The sequence below is a fragment of the Rattus norvegicus genome, chromosome 1 (genome assembly GCF_036323735.1).
Source record: "Rattus norvegicus strain BN/NHsdMcwi chromosome 1, GRCr8, whole genome shotgun sequence".
NCBI lineage: Eukaryota > Metazoa > Chordata > Mammalia > Rodentia > Muridae > Rattus > Rattus norvegicus.
Window position 1 is genome coordinate 191,171,067 of NC_086019.1, and position 19,282 is coordinate 191,190,348.

General features: G+C 48.0%; 1 protein-coding gene across 4 annotated transcripts; it reads right to left on the reverse strand.

The window, feature by feature from the left end:
- Positions 1-6,382: 6,382 nt before the first annotated feature.
- Positions 6,383-19,049, reverse strand: Spn (sialophorin). 4 transcript variants are annotated; one of them, NM_001271086.1, is made up of 2 exons: positions 10,543-10,610; positions 6,383-10,180 (listed from the first exon to the last, which is right to left on the reverse strand). In NM_001271086.1, the coding sequence occupies exon 2, from the start codon at positions 10,150-10,152 to the stop codon at positions 8,974-8,976; it is 1,179 nt and encodes a 392-aa protein (NP_001258015.1). In that variant the 5' UTR covers positions 10,153-10,180; positions 10,543-10,610; the 3' UTR covers positions 6,383-8,973. The 4 variants fall into 4 exon arrangements, with proteins under 4 accessions (NP_001258015.1, XP_038956786.1, XP_006230275.1 ...); XM_039100858.2 differs by lacking the exon at positions 10,543-10,610 and adding an exon at positions 18,797-19,049 and having other exon boundaries at positions 6,619-10,180; XM_006230213.5 differs by lacking the exon at positions 10,543-10,610 and adding an exon at positions 18,741-19,047 and having other exon boundaries at positions 6,619-10,180.
- Positions 19,050-19,282: the final 233 nt, after the last annotated feature.

The following is a 19,282-nucleotide window of genomic DNA, read 5'->3' on the forward strand; positions in this document are numbered from 1 at the left end:
GTGTACCACCTGCATGCATGGTGCCCAAGGAGGCCAGAAGGGGGGTGTCAGATCTCCTGGGACTGAAGTGACAGTTGTGAGCTGTCACATGGATGCTGGGAATCAAACTAGGTCCTCTGGAATTATAGTCAGTGCTGTTAACCACTGTGCCATCTCTCCAGCCTTGGCCCTTTCGAATTTTTGATTAATTAAATTGTTTATTTATTTTGAGACAGGTCTTTCTCTACATAGCCCATTCTAGCTATTCTTGAATTCACTATGTAGACCAGACTGCTCTCAAGCTTGCAGAAATCTACCTGCCTTTGCCTCCAAACTATTAGAATTAAAGCATGCGGGCTGGAGAGGTGGCACAGAGATTAAGAGCACTGACTGCTCTTCCAGAGGTCCTGAGTTCAAATCCCAGCAACCACATGGTGGCTCACAACCACCTGTAATGAGATCTGATGCCGTTTTCTGGTGTGTCTAAAGACAGAGACAGTGTGCTTATATAGTAAATAAATAAATCTTTAAAAAAAAGAATTAAGGGGTTGGGGATTTAGCTCAGTGGTAGAGCGCTTGCCTAGCAACCGTAAGGCAATGGGTTCGGTCCCCAGCTCCGAAAAAAAAGAAAAAAAAAAAAAAGAATTAAAACATGCATATGGCAGGTCCCAGCCTCTAGACATTAAAAAAAAAAATAGTCTTGATATCTATGTAGCTCAAACTGGGTTCACGCCTCAGCCTCCTGATTGCTGGGATTATGGGGCAGGCTAACATTATAACATACAGACCCCAAATGTCAGCATTCTAACTCAAGGGTTTTTTATCACTGGCACAGTGCATAGCCTATTCAGTAAATGATATAACTTCTCTATTTATACACCTAACCATTATTACAGTTGATCATAAATGGGTCACCGTAGTTCAGGCCTGTAAATCCAGAGGGACACTTGAGCCCAGCCTGGGCCATATATAAGGCTACCCAGAACAAAACAACAAACAATTAGAAGCCTCTCTCCAACCCCGAAGCCCTCATTGCTAGGCTGCTAAGCATCTCCAAAGAGTATTTCAGAATCCATTCCTGTGCTTGCACCTCTGTGTGGTAACTGTGTACTAGGCAGCCTGGGTTCTCAAGCTGCATAGATGACGCAACATTGGAAAGCCCCCTGCTCTGACATCCTCATAGCCACACAGCCCGGCCCTGGAACTCAATGCCCTGAGTGGGATCCCCAGTGCTGTACATGTCAGGTACAGTGGCACTCACCTATAATGCCAGCATTCAGGAGGCAGAGGCCGTGGAGAGGAGGGAGGTTAAGCGGGTCAAGGTCAAGGTTAGGGAGATGGCTCTGTATATAAGAGCACTGGCTGTGCAAACTTGAGGACCTGAGTTTGGACTCCTGGCACCTATGTGAATAAGGTGGGTGTGGCCATGCTCTTCTATAACCCCAGTGCCTTAGAGATCGTGGAGATAGAGGGTCTTTGCTGCTTTCTGGTCACCAGCCAAGTCTCTCCCCGACCCCTCAAATGCCTGACAGCTACTGGTTCAGTAAGGAACCCTGTCTTAAAGAAATATTGTGGGGTTGGGGATTTAGCTCAGTGGTAGAGCGCTTGCCTAGGAAGCGCAAGGCCCTAGGTTCAGTCCCCAGCTCCGAAAAAAAGAACCAAAAAAAAAAAAAAGAAAAGAAAAGAAATATTGTGAAGACTGTCTATACAGCATATATGAACATAGCATTGTCATGAGAAAACACACACATAGACGCACACACAGACACACACAGACAACATACACAGATACACACACAGAGAGACACACACGGACAACACACAGACAACACACATACAGACACATGCACACACGCAGACACACAGATTCACACAGACACACACACCATACACAGATACACACACACACAGATACACACACAGACACACACATACACAGACAACACACACACACACAGTTCAAGGTCATTCCCTACTATATAGTGAGTTTGAAGCCATTCCTTGGTCATAACTGTCCCCCAAAACAAACCAACAAATCAAAACCATACAGCCTAGTCATTCACGCCATCACAGGAGTGGAGACAGCAGGATTGACATTTGAGTCAGAGCTTCATGGTTGAGGAGGAGTGTGGTGAGAAGTCATCCGGGTGTACTGTGCGGACAACTGGAGGTGGGCTGACTTTGGGCAGAGTCTGCATAAACACAAAGGCAACCAGGGAGGCTCTCTTGGCTCAGGATTGGTTCTGTTTTCACTGGGATCTTGGCCAAGGTGCAGCCAGCCTGTCTTGATGTCACAACCCCTAGGTTACACAGGGCTCACTTGTAACTCACTGTTGAGAACACTAGATGGCGGACTGAGAGCTCCTACTCACTACAGTCCTAAGGAACCATTCACTCCTGATTTAGTTTCCACTTTGGTATTTTAGAACCATGTGATCATATTCCTTTCTTGCTTGTTAATAGTGGGAGATTTGTCCCCTGCCACACAGTCTGAACATGGTGGGTCAGAGCGGAAGAGGCCCTCCATCCCTGCCCCTGGGAGCCCTGTCTTTCCATCCTGGCTTTGCCTACCCCCACTAGATAAATGGTCAGGGTCAGCAATGAGAACAAAAAGAGAAGTAGCTGTTCTCATTGTTAGGAGAACAGAGCTCTCATAGCTACACATTGGCCTCTTCTCATGTGGGATTTAGTAAAACCTCTCCTATCCAGATCTTCCATCTGGAATTTTGGCTGGAGAGATGCTCAGTGGTTAAGAGCACTGTCTGTTCTTCCAGAGGTCCTGAGTTCAATTCCCAGCAACCACATGGTGGCTCACAACCATCTGTAATGGGATCTGATGCCCTCTCTTCTGGTGTGTCTGAAGACAGCGACAGTGTACTCATATACATGGAATAAATCTTTTTTAAAAAAAGAGAGAGAATAGAGCTTATTTGAAGCTGTGATTCCCTTCCTTTCCCTCCCGCTCTTCCCTTCATTCTCAGAGCTGACACTAGGCAAGTGCTCCCAAGTTCCATAACCATGGTCTTTTTTGTCTGGTTGGTTGAGTTTGGTTCTTTACATCTCAAAAAGATGAGTTTCTCTGTGTAACAGCCATGGATGTCCTGGAACTCACTCTGTACCCCAGGCTCAAACTCACAGATCCACCTGCCTGACTCCCAAGTGCTGGGATTAAAGATGTCCACCACCACGCCTGGTAAGATTTATTTTCATTATTTATAAGGCAGCATATTTGTCGTGTGCATCTGTGTTAGGGCGCATTCATGAGTGCTGTGTCCATCAGAGGCTAGGGGCATTGAATCCCCTAGGGTTAGAGTCACAGGCGGCTGTAGTCACCTGACATGGGTGTAGGAACTGAACTTGGGTCCATTGCAGAGCAGAACATTTTTTTTAAGATTTATTTCTTTCATGTATGTGGGTACACTGCCGTTCGCTGTCTTCACACACACACACCGGAAGAGGGTGTCAGGTGCCCATTATAGATGGTTGTGAGCCACCATGTGGTTGCTGGGAATTGAACTCAGGACCTCTGAAAGAGCAGTGTTCTTAACCACTGAGCCATCTCTCCAGCCCCAGAACATGTTCTTAATGGCTGAAGAATGTGAGACTCAAGGCAGGACAGCTCAAAGTGGCAGTATTAACAATGTACTCGGCTCTGATGATAAAGTTTATAGTTTAAAGGAAATTTAAAAGTGGGAGGAGATGGCTTGGTTGCTAAGTTGCTAGATGCACAAGCATGAGAGCACCGAGTTCCATCCCCAGAACCAAGAAAGTAAAACTGAGCTGGGAAGCTGGAGAGATGGCTTGGGGGTTAGGACTTAGGACCAAGTGCAGTTCTTAGCTCCGGCATGAGATGCCTCACAACTGCCTATCACTCGAGCTCCAAGAGCTCTTATGCCCTTTACTATCCTACACACACAGATACACAGATATATAGACACAAGGAGGGGGGGAGATATCAGTCAAAGCACCCAGAAACTTAAGAAGAAATGATGAGATCCCAGAACCTACGGATTTTCCGACCCTGACAGGCCAGCAGAGGCCCCTGCCCCTTCCCTTCCCTGAGAAAGAAAGATGCCTAAAGGATGCTGCCTGTCCTCAAGGCTTGTCCTCCCCTGGCCTCATTCCCCAAGCATTACTAGGATCCCAAGGTGTAAAGAAAACCCCCTGGGCTCTGACCAGGAGCACTGGGCCCTCTGAGTCATGATGTGGTGTCCTTAGTGGAGACCCTTACTTCCTGCTCAGGGACTACTCATGCTGGCTGGCTGCAGGACCCTGGATGCCAAATTCAACCAGGGAAGTTTGGTTTTTGTTTGAAACGGCGTCTGACTATGTAGCCCTCCCACCCTGGAACTTGCTATGAAGAGCAGAATGGTTTTAATTTATTAATTTTTATTTTGTATGCAATGGTGTTTTGTCTGCATGCGTGTGTGAGGGTGTCAGACCCCCTGGAACTGGAGCTGCACACAGTTGTGAGCTTCTGGAAATTGTACCCAAGTCCTCTGGAGGAACAGCTACTGTTTTAACACCGAGTCACCTTTTCCGCCTGACATCTCCCCTCATGCTTTTTAGGGTTTTTTTTTTAATTACTTTATTATATGTATGTGAGTACACTGTAGCTGTCTTCAGACACACCAGAAGAGGACATCAGATCGCATTACAGATGGTTGTGAGCCATCATGTGGTTGCTGGGAATTGAACTCAGAACCTCAGCAGTCAATGCTCTCAAGCACTGAACCATACAACCCCCCCTTTTGTTTTGTTTTGTTTTGTTTTGTTTTGTTTGAGACAAGCGCTCTCTGTATAACAAACCCAGGCTGCTCTGGAACTCACTCTGTAGACCAGGTTGGCCTTGAACTCAAAGGATCTGCCTACCTCTGCCTCCTGCGTGCTGGGATTAAAAGCAGGTGCCCCCACCACTTGGTTGTTGCGGTGCCCTTAATAACTGAGCCATCTATCCAGCCCTGTATTATTTAGCTGTTGAACTACCTGAGTTCCAGGTATTACTTTTGAGACAGGTTCTCATGTAGTTTAGGATGGCTTCAAACTTGCTATGTAGCCCAGGGTGACCTTTAAGTTCCTGATCCTTCTGTAACATTTTCCAAGTTCCAGCAGCAACAGGCTTGTTCCACCAGGGCTGGCTCATGGTTTATGTTTTAAAATGACTAAAGAAAGGATTTTGAGCTCTTCCCCCTTTGTCCCTTCTCTCCCCATTCTCCTCCCTCCTCTCCATGTGCTCATGGCTGGCCTCTACTCCCCCCCCCCACTACCCTCTCTTAACTCCCCTCCCCATGCCCTAAATGAACTCTATTCTATACTAAAAAAAATTTAAAAAGGATTTTTTTAACATTTTGCCACAAATAAATATCCGAGTGGATAGTATGTTAGTCACTCTGACTTGGTTAAACATTGTGCATATATTGATGTAGATGATACGTATGTACCTCGTAAAACTGAACAATTATTGCACATCAATTCAAAATAGAATAAAAATGTGCCTGGGTATGGCTGAATACCCCTGTACTCCCAACACTTGGAAGGCTGACATAGGAGGAGAGTGAGTGCCAAGACATCTGGGCGAATGGTAAAATCCTGCTTGTCTCAAAACAAAGCAAAACCAATACTCAAAAATAAACCTTTCCAGGGCTGGAGAGATGGCTCAGCGGTTAAGAGCACTGACTACTCTTCCAGAGGTCCTGAGTTCAATTCCCAGCAACCACATGGTGGCTCACAACCATCTGTAAATGGGATCCAATGTCCTCTTCTGGTATGTCTGAAGACAGCTACAGTGTACTCATATAAATAGAATAAGTAAATATTAAAAAAAATAAACCTTTCCTTCTTAAAGGAAATAATAGCTCGATATGGTGGTGCCCACCTGTAATCCCAGCACTTGCCAGGTAGAGGGAGGAAAGTCAGGAGTTCCAGGCCAGTTGGACATCAGAGGCTACAGGTCTTAAAATACAAAAGCAAGCAAGCAAACAAACAAAAACAACATCACAAAACAAAAAACCAATACTAGAAGAGGAGGAAGAGGAGAAAGGGGGAGGAGAACAAAAATAAACTAGAACGTGGGGGTGGGGCTGTAAAAGGCTGTCAGAAGGGCACAGGCAGAATGAGCCCTGAAGAAAGGGCCAGGCGGAGGAGGGACCCACTAGTGGGAGAGTCATGGGCTAAGGACCAGGGGAACCAAGCACTGGGAAACTTGAGGATGTCTCTAGACATGTTGCTGGCAGTAGGAAGAAGAATGGCACTGACGGTCCACACAGAGGCTCCATGGAACAGATGGGATGCCCCGTCCCTTCTATCCCAATGCTTTCAGCAGCAAACTCAAGCCTTCTGAGACTGTCTCCGCAGCTCTCTTCCAACCACACCCTCCATGGCTCTCTAAGAAACGTCTGCTTCACCATTTTTAAAAAGATTTATTTTTATGCATATAGATATTTTGCCTGTGCGTATGTATGTGTGCCACCTGTGTACCTTGTGCCCTTGAGGGTCAGAACAGGGCACTGGATCTCCTGGAACTGGAGTTGCAAACATTTGGGAGCGGCCATCTTAGGTGCTGGGAATAGAACCTGGGACCCCTGGAAGAGCAACCGGTGCTCGTAACCAATGAGCCATTTCCCAGCCCCCTCACCAATATTTTTCATAACTGTAAAAGTAAAGACATTTATTGTGTAAAACAAAGACAAGTTAGGTGAAAAAAATCACACTTAAATTCCCCTTTAGGAGGACCGTACTAAACATTCAGGATGTAGCTGCTATCACAAATGCAATAACACACATGTATTTACAGATCATTTACTTCCCTACCCCGTGTCAGCCGCAGGCATTTCTGAAGTCATTACACATTTCTGAAGACAAGGCCAGGATGTCACAAACACAAGCCACTTACTATGGTTTCATAACTGACGGAGTTCAAACGGTCTCTGTGTTTTACATTTCCCTGTTTCTGTTTGCCTGCTTTTTTCTTCTTTTTCTTCTTCTATTTTTGCTTTTCTATTGCTTACTGGGTGCTCGCTCTCCTGAGCTGAAAGACAGCTGTGTGTATCCACCATGATCTCTGTTCCACTCACTTATATATTTTTGCATTACTAATCTTTGTGTTAAATGCCTTCTCTCTTGCTAGCTGCCAATACCTCATCTATCCATCTGTCCATTCATCCATCCATCCATCCATCCAACATCCATCCATCCATCCATCCATCCATCCATCCATCCATCCATCGGAGCATGCACTCAGTCCTTGCTGCTTGCCAGGTACTGGAGCCACTAGAAAGAGAGATATGGCCAAGACCCTGGGACAAACATTAAGCTTCCTTGTCCTCCTTCGGAGGTGGAATACCAATCATGTCCTAGCCTCTTGTGACATTTTGTCTGTCAGGGCTGAGGTCCTATTGCGTGCCATCCACCATCCCTACCCCATTTCCTTGTCTTCCTCCCTGTACCTGGAAACCTGTAATACCTCAGGAGTGTCAGTGGAACATGATGGGTAGAGCCATTGACCTCTCAGCTTGGTAACATTCTCCTCTAAGCCTGAAATAGGGACATTCGGTTTGGCAAAAATCAGCCACAACAGTTGTTATGTTCCTTAAGGGACACTTGCAACTCACTAGCCATCTGTTAGAGCTGCTCCACACTGCGCCTATAAGAAATGGGTTCGGTATGGCTCAGGTGTGCCCATCTTGGCCCTTCCTCTTCCCACAGACTTGGGGAGGAGATGATGATGTGGTGGCAGCTGATCCTTGTCCCTTTCCACTCCTCGTCCCCTCCCTCCTACCCACCTTCCCCTTTTCCACCCAGGCCACACAGCCGCACACACACATCTTTTTGTAGGTCAGGCTGTTCTCAAGGACAGTGTCCTCTGACTCAACGACTTCCCCTTGCACAGCTCTTCCAGCAACCAGCTTTGGACCACGAGCCGGGCTGGTATCAGAGTCAGAAACAGCACAATTGTGGTCTGTCCCCTCTCTACCTCAGACCCTTTGGGCATCCATGTCCCACCCCCTGAGCCTGTCTTTCATTTAACTCTTTCTTATTCCAGAGATGGGAAGGACTTCAGAGGAAACGGACAAATTGAGCCTGTAGGGAAAGCATCATCAAAAGCAGTGGTTTTGCACCACCCAGTCCCTGCATTGGGCTGATTCTTCTCCCCTTCTTGCATGGGTGCTTGGTGTGTGCTGGTCTGAGGGAGCCTTTGAGGAAAGGCTGTGGCAGCTAAGCTGAAGAACTCATTCTTGATGGCACAAGTATGGAGACATTTAGTCCCCATCATGTTTGCATTCTTTTGGGGAACTACAGACAAACTTAGGTTTTCAGCCATATCCTGTCTGAGCACAATGAAGGGATCTGAGGGCTCGGCAGCTCCCGTGCCCCTCCTTTTGCATCTCCCCTGCTCTCTCCATGGTCTATACTCACCAGTACTGTTCACAGCCATCGCCTAAATTGTCCTATCTTGCACATAAACCATACTTCCGAGTGGACAAAACAGGTGCAGGGACCACATGGAGCCAGGAAGTCTCCCCATCCCCACCTCCAGGAGAAGTGACTGATCTCTGGCAGGCTACCCCAAGCAGCTACCGGCCAGCCCAAAATCGGAGTGCTCTGGGAAAAGTCACAGGTCACAGTTCACCCAAGAGCAAACTGAATGGCTACATCCAGCTCTAAGCTGTCCCCAAAGCAAATGGTAGTTGAGAGGCAGTCCTCAGGGGGCCCCTCCTCCGGAGTTTTCTGGCTTATCATTTTCATTCTTCTTGTCGGATCCCAGCATTCCAAGGGGGATGCTTGGAAAATGTGGGTCAACTAAGCTTATCTTCTGGAGATTCAAAGGGAGCACAGAGGAAGGGGAGGTGGAAAACAGCGGGGGTTGGAGAGGAATGAATGGCTGAATAATGAATGAACGAATGGACCTGGCCCACAAATATTCACAAATGCAGAGTGAGAGGCAGCTGACAGCAGGATCTGGGGTCAAGGAGCAGACTAGATGAATACCGTTACTCATAGGGATTGAGGTGCAGCCCCATCTTTGGCTTGTGGCCCGTCAGAAGTTGGGGTTTCCACAGCTTCGTCCTCACTGCCTACCAGAGGCTCTTCCTCCCCCTTCAGGTTGGGACCCGTCCCAGGCTTCAGCTCTTCTAGTGCTACCGAGCCCTGGCGAGACTTCCGTCTGCTGAAGAAAGTGGTGAGCGTGGGCCGCTGCCCGGAGCCATCCGTCTCCGGCGCTCCGGAGCTCTTGTTGCCCCCTGACCCTGATGCGGTGGTGGCCTCTTCGTCAGGAACCCGAGCTGGCCCAGCCCAGGCATCCACCGTACCATTTCGTTTTCCACCTCTGCTCAGGGTCAGGGCCCCAGTCCTCCGCTTCTGCCTCTGGCGCCACAGCAGCAGTAGCGCCACAAGGACCAAAACCACCGTCAAGGCAATGAGCATGGAAACCAGCAACATGCCACTCGATCCTGGGCGTGGTGGCACGGTGGTTATGGGATTTGGGGTAGACGTTGTGGATATTTTTGTACTGAAGACTGGGGTGCCACCGGCCACACTAGAACTCTCACCAGAACTGGTTGCTATGGTGGCAGAGAGTCCATGTGTCTCTTTGGAGGGCCCCAGAGACCCAGTAGCCATAGTGACTGGAGGACCACTGGTCTCGGAGCTTACAGTTGTAGCCACAAAGGGTCCACTGGTCATGGTCGAGCTTGTCACAGTGACAGGAGGTGCACTGGTCCCTTTAAAAGTTTCTAAAGAGGTAGATGCCACAGCACTGCTTGTCGCAGGATTAGTTATAGTGACAGGAGGGTCACTGGCTACACCTGATGATTTTGGAAACAGTACTAATGATGCCTCGGTGGAAACTTCCTGAGAGGTTGTAAGCTCAGGTACTGGGGTGTTCCCGCTGGCACCAGCTGATGTAAAAAAAAAAGAAGACAATTCTGGAGTTCCCAAGGGGATTGAGGAAGCTGGGGCAGTGGTCTGCCCCCAGGGGCTGATACTCTCCTTAGGGTCCTCTGTCACTGGCACTGTAGCAATTGATGAGTAGGTACTCAAGGCTTCAGAGGTACTTGGGGACTCGCTATTCGGAGTAAATGGCAACATCGTCATCGTATTCGGCAGATTTTCTTGGCTCACCACCTGGGCCCAGAAGCCCCCAAAGAGGAGGAGAAGATGCAAGGCCATCTCCATAGTGACAGCCGGGAGCAGGAGTTGGGACCTGAATGTAGGGAAGTTACAGAAGAACACACAGGGGTTGGGGAGGGAAACCTGGCCAGCCCCCTCCTTCTGCCCACTTCCCTGCCAACTGCCAAGCCCAACTTGTGGTTTAACGTTTTTTTCCATTCTTGCTTTCACTATTATCAGAGACAGGGGGAACAGATGGCGCCGGTGACTCCCGCCCTGGCCGTGGCAGCTCAGACTCCAGTGCAGCCATGCCTTCACTCATTGATCCAGCCAGTGGCTCTTGACCCCTTTTGCCCTCACCCTATTCATCTTTTCAAACTATAGGTATATTCCTTCATCCTCTAAGCACGCCACCCCCACCCCCGCCCCCACACCCACCTAGATCAGATGTCTTACCAGCTTAATGGCTAAGGCACACGGACAGGGCGAGTACCTCCAGTTCTTCCTGAGGCTTTGTCAGGACTGGGGCAGACTGAGCCCCAGGGGGAAAGGAAGTGGGTCTTGGCTCCACCCACTCCACCCCTGCATCCTGCCCCACCCATTCCTTCTCCCGCAGTTGACTGGGGGACCCAAGGGTTCAGTAGCAGCATGAAGGGGTGCTCGGGGTCCAGAATGGGAATTCTTAGGTTTTCACTGGAGTATAGAATGTCAAAGGGTCAAAGATGGGTAGGGACGACTAGGGGATGGAGTGGAAGACATGGAGCGGAGAACGGTTTCCTTTCCATCTGCTGTCCCTCAAGATGTTTGGCTAGCACCTGAGATGGTAGGTACATTTCCTGCCGAAGAGCTCCTAGGAAGTAGCCCGGCCAGGGGAGCCTTTTGACTCTGCTCATGGTCCTGGTCCTGAAAGGTTTTTCAGGTTGCTGAACCCTGCCAGAACCACAAGGAATTGAGGTCACTCCTGGGGTGTCGCCCCCCCCCCGGCCCCCTTTTAAGATGGTACTAACACTGCACATGCTAGGGTCTTAGAGAACTAGGAGGGCTGGAGGGATGGCCCAGAGGTTTGGAGCCCTTGAAGGAGACCCGCTCAGTTCCCTCTTGGTGGCTCACAACCAACCATAATCCAGGAGATTTGACGCCCTCTTCTGGCCTCCAAGGGCACCAGGCACCAGCACACATAGGTACAGACAGGCACTCATACAAATATAAAGATAAATTAAGATTTACTTAACGGCCAGGCCTGGTGGAGCACACCTTTGATCCCAGGACTCAGGAGGCAGAGGCATGCGGATCTCTACGAGTTCCAGCCCAGCCTGGTCTTAAAGAGTGAGTTCCAGAACAGTCAGGACTACAAAGAAACTCTGTTGCGAAAGAAAGAAAATAAAAAGATTTATTTTAAAAAAATTTTCGGGGTTGGGGATTTGGCTCAGTGGTAGAGCGCTTGCCTAGGAAGCGCAAGGTCCTGGGTTTGGTACCCAGCCCCCAAAAAAAGAAAAGAAAAAAAAATTCTAGAAAGACCTCTATTAAAAAATTAACTGGGCTGGAGAGATGGCTCAGTGGTTAAGCGCACTGGCTGCTCTTCCAGAGGTCCTGAGTTCAAATCCCAGCAACCACATGGTGGCTCACAACCATCTGTAAAGGAGTCTGTGGTGCCCTCTTCTGGTGTGTTTGAAGACAGCTACGGTGTACTCATATAAGTAAAAATTAATAAAAAGAATTTTAAAAAATTATCCATGGACTGGAGGGATGGCTCGGTGGTTAGGAATGATCCCAGGGTCTTGGAGCCACGTAAGCCCTCTTCTGAGCCGCCACCCCCAGCTTCAAAAAGGAGATCTTTGCTCTCTTTGTTTGAATGACTTCTGTCACCTTACTTGGGATAGGAAATAGATTCTTATGGAATGTGCTGTTTCAGAGCTTTTCTTCGTAAAGAGTCATAACTGATTTTTATTCATAAAAATAGTTCTGTGAATGATTAAAAAAGAAAAACATGGTGACTCTTCTGTGAGGGGCCCGCACCCACACTCTCAGACGTGTCCTTATTTCTGAACACCTTTCTTTCTCTTAACTCTAGATCTTACAGATCTATATTTTTTAAATCTCCAAAACAGGAAAGAATTTAAAAAAAATTTTTTTTTTGGTTCTTTTTTTTCCGGAGCTGGGGACCGAACCCAGGGCCTTGCGCTTCCTAGGCAAGCGCTCTACCACTGAGCTAAATCCCCAACCCCTAAAATATATTTTAAAATCTGTCAATAAACCCAAATTCTATCACAACAAAAGGACTAAATCGGTTGCTTGCAGCAGCTGGACTGAGTTAATCTGGCAGGAGACTCCAGGTCAGAAGCAGGGCATGGTTCACGGGGCAGCAGGCAGCATGAGAGCATTCATTTGCATGGATATTCTTAAGAGTCCTGGGACACACAAAATGGACCAGATTTATATCCTGCGTACAGTAGGTCCACCCAGGAATACCAGGCTTGCAGTAGGGTGCTTCATTTATAGCACAAGTAAGCAAGCTACTCTGTGTCCCTTTAGGGAAGTACACCTTGCTGACTGTAACCCTTGCTACAAATGGCTTGGGGGGACAGAGGTTGGTGCTTTACATAGTAGACACACCCAACAAGCATGCTCAGGGCTGCTCGGACCTCCTGGGTTGCTTCTCCCAACAGTCAACTGAGAGGCTCACATAAAAAGAAAGGCTACCTATAGCAATCAGGCACAGTGGTAACATGATGAGATCTTAGCCCTAGGGAGGCTGAAATTTTAAAATTGAAAATGAAAATTGAAGCCTAGCAGCACACACTTTTAATCCCAGCACTTGGGAGTCAGAGGCAGGTGGATCTCTGTGAGTGCTAAGCCAGCCTCGTCTACAGAGTGAGACCCAGGACAGCCTGGGCTACACAGAGAAACTATCTCAATAAAATAACACCAAAACCAGCACCATGCTCATGGGCAGATAAGCCTCCTGTGGTCGTGGCTGTGTGTGCAAGTTCTGCATCCCACTGGGCACTCTTGTTACTGAATGTTAGTTCAGAGTAGATGTACAGGGGTACATTTCACGTCTATCTGCATAACTGCCGGATAGCTCGTAGCATGTGTCACAGCAGAAGTCATCTCTCTTGAACATTGTTTACACCCTTTCCAGAGTTTCTGGATTAAAGCAAAGCTCAGAAAATGGTCTTGGTTTCCCTTTTTTTGTATTTTTATGTTCTGTATTTTGGAGTTTTTGTTCGTTTGCTTATACAAGATTTGCATATTCCAGGCTCAATCTGTATCTGAGGATGACCTGATTCTCCTGCCTTTGCCTCTGGTGTTTTGAGGGGCGTGTCGCCTACCCCAGTTTATGTGGTGTGGGGGATCTAACACAGGGCTTCTCAGCCAGCTCCGCTATAGCCCCAGCCCAGCACTGATTATTTTTCTGTGACTATGATGTTTTCTTTTTAAAATTATGTCTGGGTGTCCTGCTGGCATGAATATCTGTGTGCTGTGTGCGTTGTGGTGCTGAAGGAAGCCAGAAGAGGTCATCAGAGTCCCAGGAACTATGGATGTTTGTGGTGGGATTAAACCTGGGTCCTCGGGCTGGAGAGAGGACTCAGTGGTTAAGAGCACTGACTACTCTTCCAGAGGTCATGAGTCCAATTCCCAGCAACCACATGGTGGCTCACAACCATCTGTAATGAGATCTGGTGCCCTCTTCTGGCCTGCAGTCACATATGCAGGCAGAATGCTGTACATAAGATAAATAAATAAATCTTTAAAAAACAAAACAAAACAAAAAAAACAAACAAACCTGGGTCCTTCAGAAGAACAGCTAGTGCTCTTGACCACAGGGCCATCTCTCCAGCCATGTGCTGTTTTAACAAGACCAACCAGGGATGCTGGAGGACAACTATAATCCTCCCGATGGGGGGCTTGGGACAGAGGCTGGAGAATCAAGAGTTCAAGTCACTCTAGACTTCATAGTAGCTTCAAGGCCACTGTGTGATACATGAGACCCTGTCTCAAAAACAAAACAAACAAACAAACAAACAAACAAAAAAGAATGGCCAGTGAGGGGTGGGGCAAGGGGACAGCAAGAGGGCTATGGCAGGTAGTGGTGGGAGGGAGTGGGTGGAGCAAGGTATGGGCAAGCAGAGTGGGGCAGCCAGGAATGGAGGTGGGGAGAATGGGGATGGGTCAGAGGGAGCAAACAAGAAAGAGATGGGGTGGGGAGGAGGGGAGGAAGGAGAGAATGGAGGTAAGGAAAAACAGGGAGGGAGAGGAGGGGGAGGAGGGGGAGAGTGGGGACAACACCCCATTGTTGGGTGTGTGTTTCTTTTACCATTGCAAACAGAAAAGCAACCAACTGCCAAGAATTAGCAGTTGTTAGTTTAGAGATGGAAGGGTATGGGGCTTGAGATGGCTCAGAGGGTAAGAGCATCCACCACTCTTGGATGGACCCTGTCTCAGTTGCTTGTGCTCACAGGGCAGCTGTAACATCTGCCAGCTGTGCCCATCATACACACCAGCTGCACAAAACAAATCTCTTACGGGTTTGTTGTTTGTTTGTTTGTCTACTTTTCTAAATAAACAGATAGAACACAGGGGTGGAGAGATGGCTCAGAGACTAGGAGCACTGGCTGCTCTTGCAGAAGACTCAGGTTCCATTCACACCATCCGTGTGGTAGCTCATGACCATCTATATCCAATTCTATGAGGTCTGACCCTCTTCTGACCTCTGACACCAGGCATGCACATGGTACATATACTTGCATACAGGAAAACACATACATATAAAAATATTTTACGTAAAGTGTAGACTATGGCGGGGGTTGGGGGATGTTCAAAGATAAAAAGGTACCCAACTTTAGAAAGAAATTACTGGGGCTGGAGAGGTGGCTCAGAGGTAAAGACCACTGACTGCTCTTCCAGAGGTCCTGAGTTCAAATCCCAGCCACCACACGGTGGCTCGCAACCATCTGTAAATGGGATCTGATGCTTCTTCTGGTGTGTCTGAAGACAGCTGCAGTGTACTTATGAATAAATAAATCTTTTTAAAAGAGAGAGAGAAATTACTGAGGCAAAAAATTATGTTTGGCAAAATGGTCATTTCAAACGAACTGCTGCTGATAGAGAAGGAAGATTGAACCGTTATCACTGTGTTCTGAGTGTCAGTCACCCTTGACTCAGGAGACAGCAGAGAGGGAAAGGGTCTAGCTGAGGAGGCAAGGCTCGCAGTAGGGAGGCAGTGAGGAGATGGATGTGGAGGCGGAGCCATGATGTGGAGGCGGAGCCACGCCCACCATCAGCCAGGCTCCGTGCAGACGGGCAGACGGTTATTTGCCCCATTTACCGCCTGCCACAAACCTATCTTTGCTAAACACGACACGATAAAAAACAAGTTAACTGGCTGCCAAACTGCCACTGCACTCGCGGCAGGCCAGGCTCAGTGGCACACATGCCCATTCACATGGCATTACTACTACCTAATTTTAAGGTGAAGACAAGAAACAAATCTGAGAAACAAAACAGAGAGAGATTTGCCCAGGTAGTAGATCCTAGGAGATTCAAAGCTGGGTTTACTTAAGGCTGGAAACCAAAGGCAAGGCTGGATAAACTGCTAGTTAAAGACCAAGACAAGGGCCTGAATTGTGTGGGTCAGGATGCTGGGATTTGAATAAATTGTATAATATTTATTAAAGTAGTGACTAAAGTCAGCTGTAGAGAGTATCGAGGAAGACTTAATAAGCAGACAGATGTGTTTTTGAGACGGGTCTTACGGAGTAGCCGAGGCTAGCCTCAAACTTGAAATCGCCCTGCTCTAATCTCCACGATTTGGGGTCATAGACTTGTGCGGTCATTCCCAACCTCAGAAAAACGAGATGTTTTAGACTGAGCTGTAGAACGATAAAGAAGATAGGGATTCCTCTCCTCTGAAACCCATATCTAAACTATCTATGAATTCTGACATTTCTAACTTCAAAATGGGTGTGGCACTTGCCATCAAATTCCTTGAAGGAACTGGCTCCTGAGAAAGAGCTGAGGTTGGGCTGGAAAATACTTTTAAATCCTTTTATTTCATGTATTTGTGGCAGACAGGAGGGGAACAGAGCACCGTGTATGGGGTCAGAGGACAATCTGCACGAATTGACTCTCTCCTCCCGACTTATGGGTGGAACTCAAGTGGTTAGGCACTGAGACATTTCACAGACCCTGCAGGGGTGGGGCTCGTCTCTGTGTCACGGTGAGGAATGTCAGATTTGGGGTGTGACAGGCGTGGGACCCTGAGTTCCATCCCAGTATCAAGAGGAGGAGTTGGAAGAGGAAGGGGATGAGTAACCAATAAATACAGACAAAGAGAAGGAAGCCTGAAATTCATGTCGATTCTGAAAAGAGTTGAGAGGCAGAAGGAAGGCAGGGAGGAGGCAGGGGGAGGTGTGAGTGAGGCAGGAAGGAGGGGAGAGGGAGGCAGAGGGCAGCAGGTTAAGCTCTTTCACACTGGGGAAGCTTTACCAGCACCTGGCTCAAGAAAGAGTGGGGTTCCAGAGAGAGAGAGAGAGAGAGAGAGAGAGAGAGAGAGAGAGAGAGAGACCGACCTTAGCCAGGCCTGGAATCCCAAGCAGGAGGAACTGGAGCACGTGGCCAGCTTTTGTGGGGGAGCTGTGATCCTCTGGTTTGACCTGATCATCACCATATTGGGACAGGCGCTGCCACCAGCCTGAAGCTGAGTCAGAAACATAAACTATATATCAAACGGGTTGGTGGCCACTGACATCGTGACCCTGCTGGGGGAGCTGCCCTCCTAGAGGAAGTAATGGTCACCACTCTTTCCCTGCTTGCCCCCTGCTTCCTGGAGAGAAAGGAAAGATGTACTGAAGGGGTCAGACTTGACTAAGCCATTCATTGCTCAGAGCGGCTGGCCATTACCTCCATAAAGGTCATTCTCTTGGCAAGCTGCATTTGTGTAAGGCACTCTTAGGGTTCTCTATGCTGTCCTAGTTTGGAGAAGAACACTACATGCTTCTGGAAAATTCACATTCAAGCAGCAACATCTTAACATATCTCCTCACAGATACATTTTATATTATGTGTGAACTGCTGATCGTGGCACATGCCTTTAACCCCAGTGCTCCAGAGGCATGCTAGCAGATCTCTGAGTTCAAGGCTGGTCTGGTCTACAAGAGCAAGTTCCAGGACAGCCAGGGCTACACAGAGAAACCCTATCTCGAAAAACAAAACAAAAATTACGTGTGTGATGAGTGTGTGTCTATGTGTAGGTATGTGCACAGGAGTGCAGATGCCCGGAGAGCAGAGAGGCATCGGATCACCCGAGACCAGAATTGCAGGCTGTGGTGGCTGCCAGATATGAGCACTGGGAACTGAACAGGGTCAACTGCAAGAATAGCAGGCTCTCTTTACCTTCAAAGCTATCTCTCCAGTCCTAAACAGACTGATATTAAAAAGGAAAGCTAGGAACTTTGGTGGAAAAATACCTATTATCAACAGCCTCTGGTAAAAATGCCATAAAGATTTGAAGACGTGAACCATCAAGACACAGGAAGTGGGGGGCTGGAGAGATGGCTCAGTGGTTAAGAGCACTGACTGCTCTTCCAGAGGTCATGAGTCCAATTCCCAGCAACCACATGGTGGCTCACAACCATCTGTAATGAGATCTGGTGCCCTCTTCTGGCCTGCAGGCATACATGCAGGCAGAAAGCTGTATGATAAATAATGTTAAAAAAAAAAAAAAAAGACACAGGAAGTGGGATTGGAAAGATGCCTCAGCAGTTAAGATTTCGTGCTGGAGTTTGGTCCCAGCATCCCTGTAGGGAGACCTGTAACTCCAGCTCCAGGAGATCTGATGCCTCTGGCTTCCGTGGGCACCTCTGCTCACATGCACACATATGCACAGACTCATAATCTAAAACAAAGTAAAATCAGGCATAGTGACGCAGACTTTTAATCCCAGTGCTTGGGAGGCTGGGGCAGGCAAATCTCTATGAGTTTAAGGCTTGGTCTACACAGTGAACTCAATTCAGGCCAGCCAAGGTTACATAGTGAGACCCTGTCTCAAAAAAGACAAACAAAAAAAGTAAATCTAAGAAAAAGAAAAAGAAAAAAAGAAAGAGAAGAAAGAGAAAAAAGAAAAGAGAAATGAAACGTCAGGTGAGGGTTCAGAGGACAGCTTGGTTGTAAAGTGCTTACCTTAGAAACATCAGGCCCTGAGTTCATCCTCAGAATCCACGCATTAAAAACAAAACACAACAAAAACCAAGCAAGAAACGAGAGGGTAATGCCCACAATCCCAACACGGGGCACATCAAGACATTCAGATACCAACCAGCCTAGCCTACTCTAGCAAGCTCCAGGCCAGTGAGAGACCCTACATCAAACAAAAAGTGGATGGTACATAGTGAATGACACCTGAGGTTGTCTTCTGTCCTCCACATACATGTATGTGAGGTACAGTAGCTCAGGCCAATGGTCACAGCCACGTGGGAGGCTGGAGCAGCATGGTCACTTGAGCCCAACCTGGACAACACACTAAGCACATCTCTTAAAGTGAGAGAGACAGAGATGGAGGGGACAGAGGGGGATAGAGGAAGAAGCTCTGGCTGAATGTTGTGACACCCAACAAAAGCAATGTCCTAAGGAAGGAAAAGCTGTTCCCTACTTACAGCTAGGTCCACTGTGGTGGGAGTCTTGACAGCTGGAGCTTGAGACCACTGCTCACCTTGAATCCAGAGCCAGGAAGCAGAGGGTCAAGTGTTCCTCCTCAGTCACCTTCCTTCCTTCCGCCCTTTGTGCAGCTCAGGACCCAAGGGCACGGAACTGTGGAAGCCTGCTTGCAACGTAGGTCTTCCCAGTGCCCGAGGCTGTTTTCTAGGGGACTCTAGATGCCATCAAGATGATAGACTGTGTCTCAGGGCATAGGGCAGAGAGTGATGGAGCAGGAAGTCTGTTGTCTTTCTAGCTGTCTGCAAATATGTGCACATCCACCCACTCCACCCCCACCCACCGCGTGCACACACAAAGGAAGAGAAAAAATGACAAGGCATGCTAATGAAGGACATTTTACAAAACAACCAACTGGTTCTCTTCAAGTCAGAGAGGAAAAGGGGGGAGGAGGGTATTCTTTCAGATCTTAAAGCAGAGACAGCTAACTGCCATGTAGGTCTGAGATGGAGTAAAAATGTTATTATCAAGGAGGCGTAGCAGT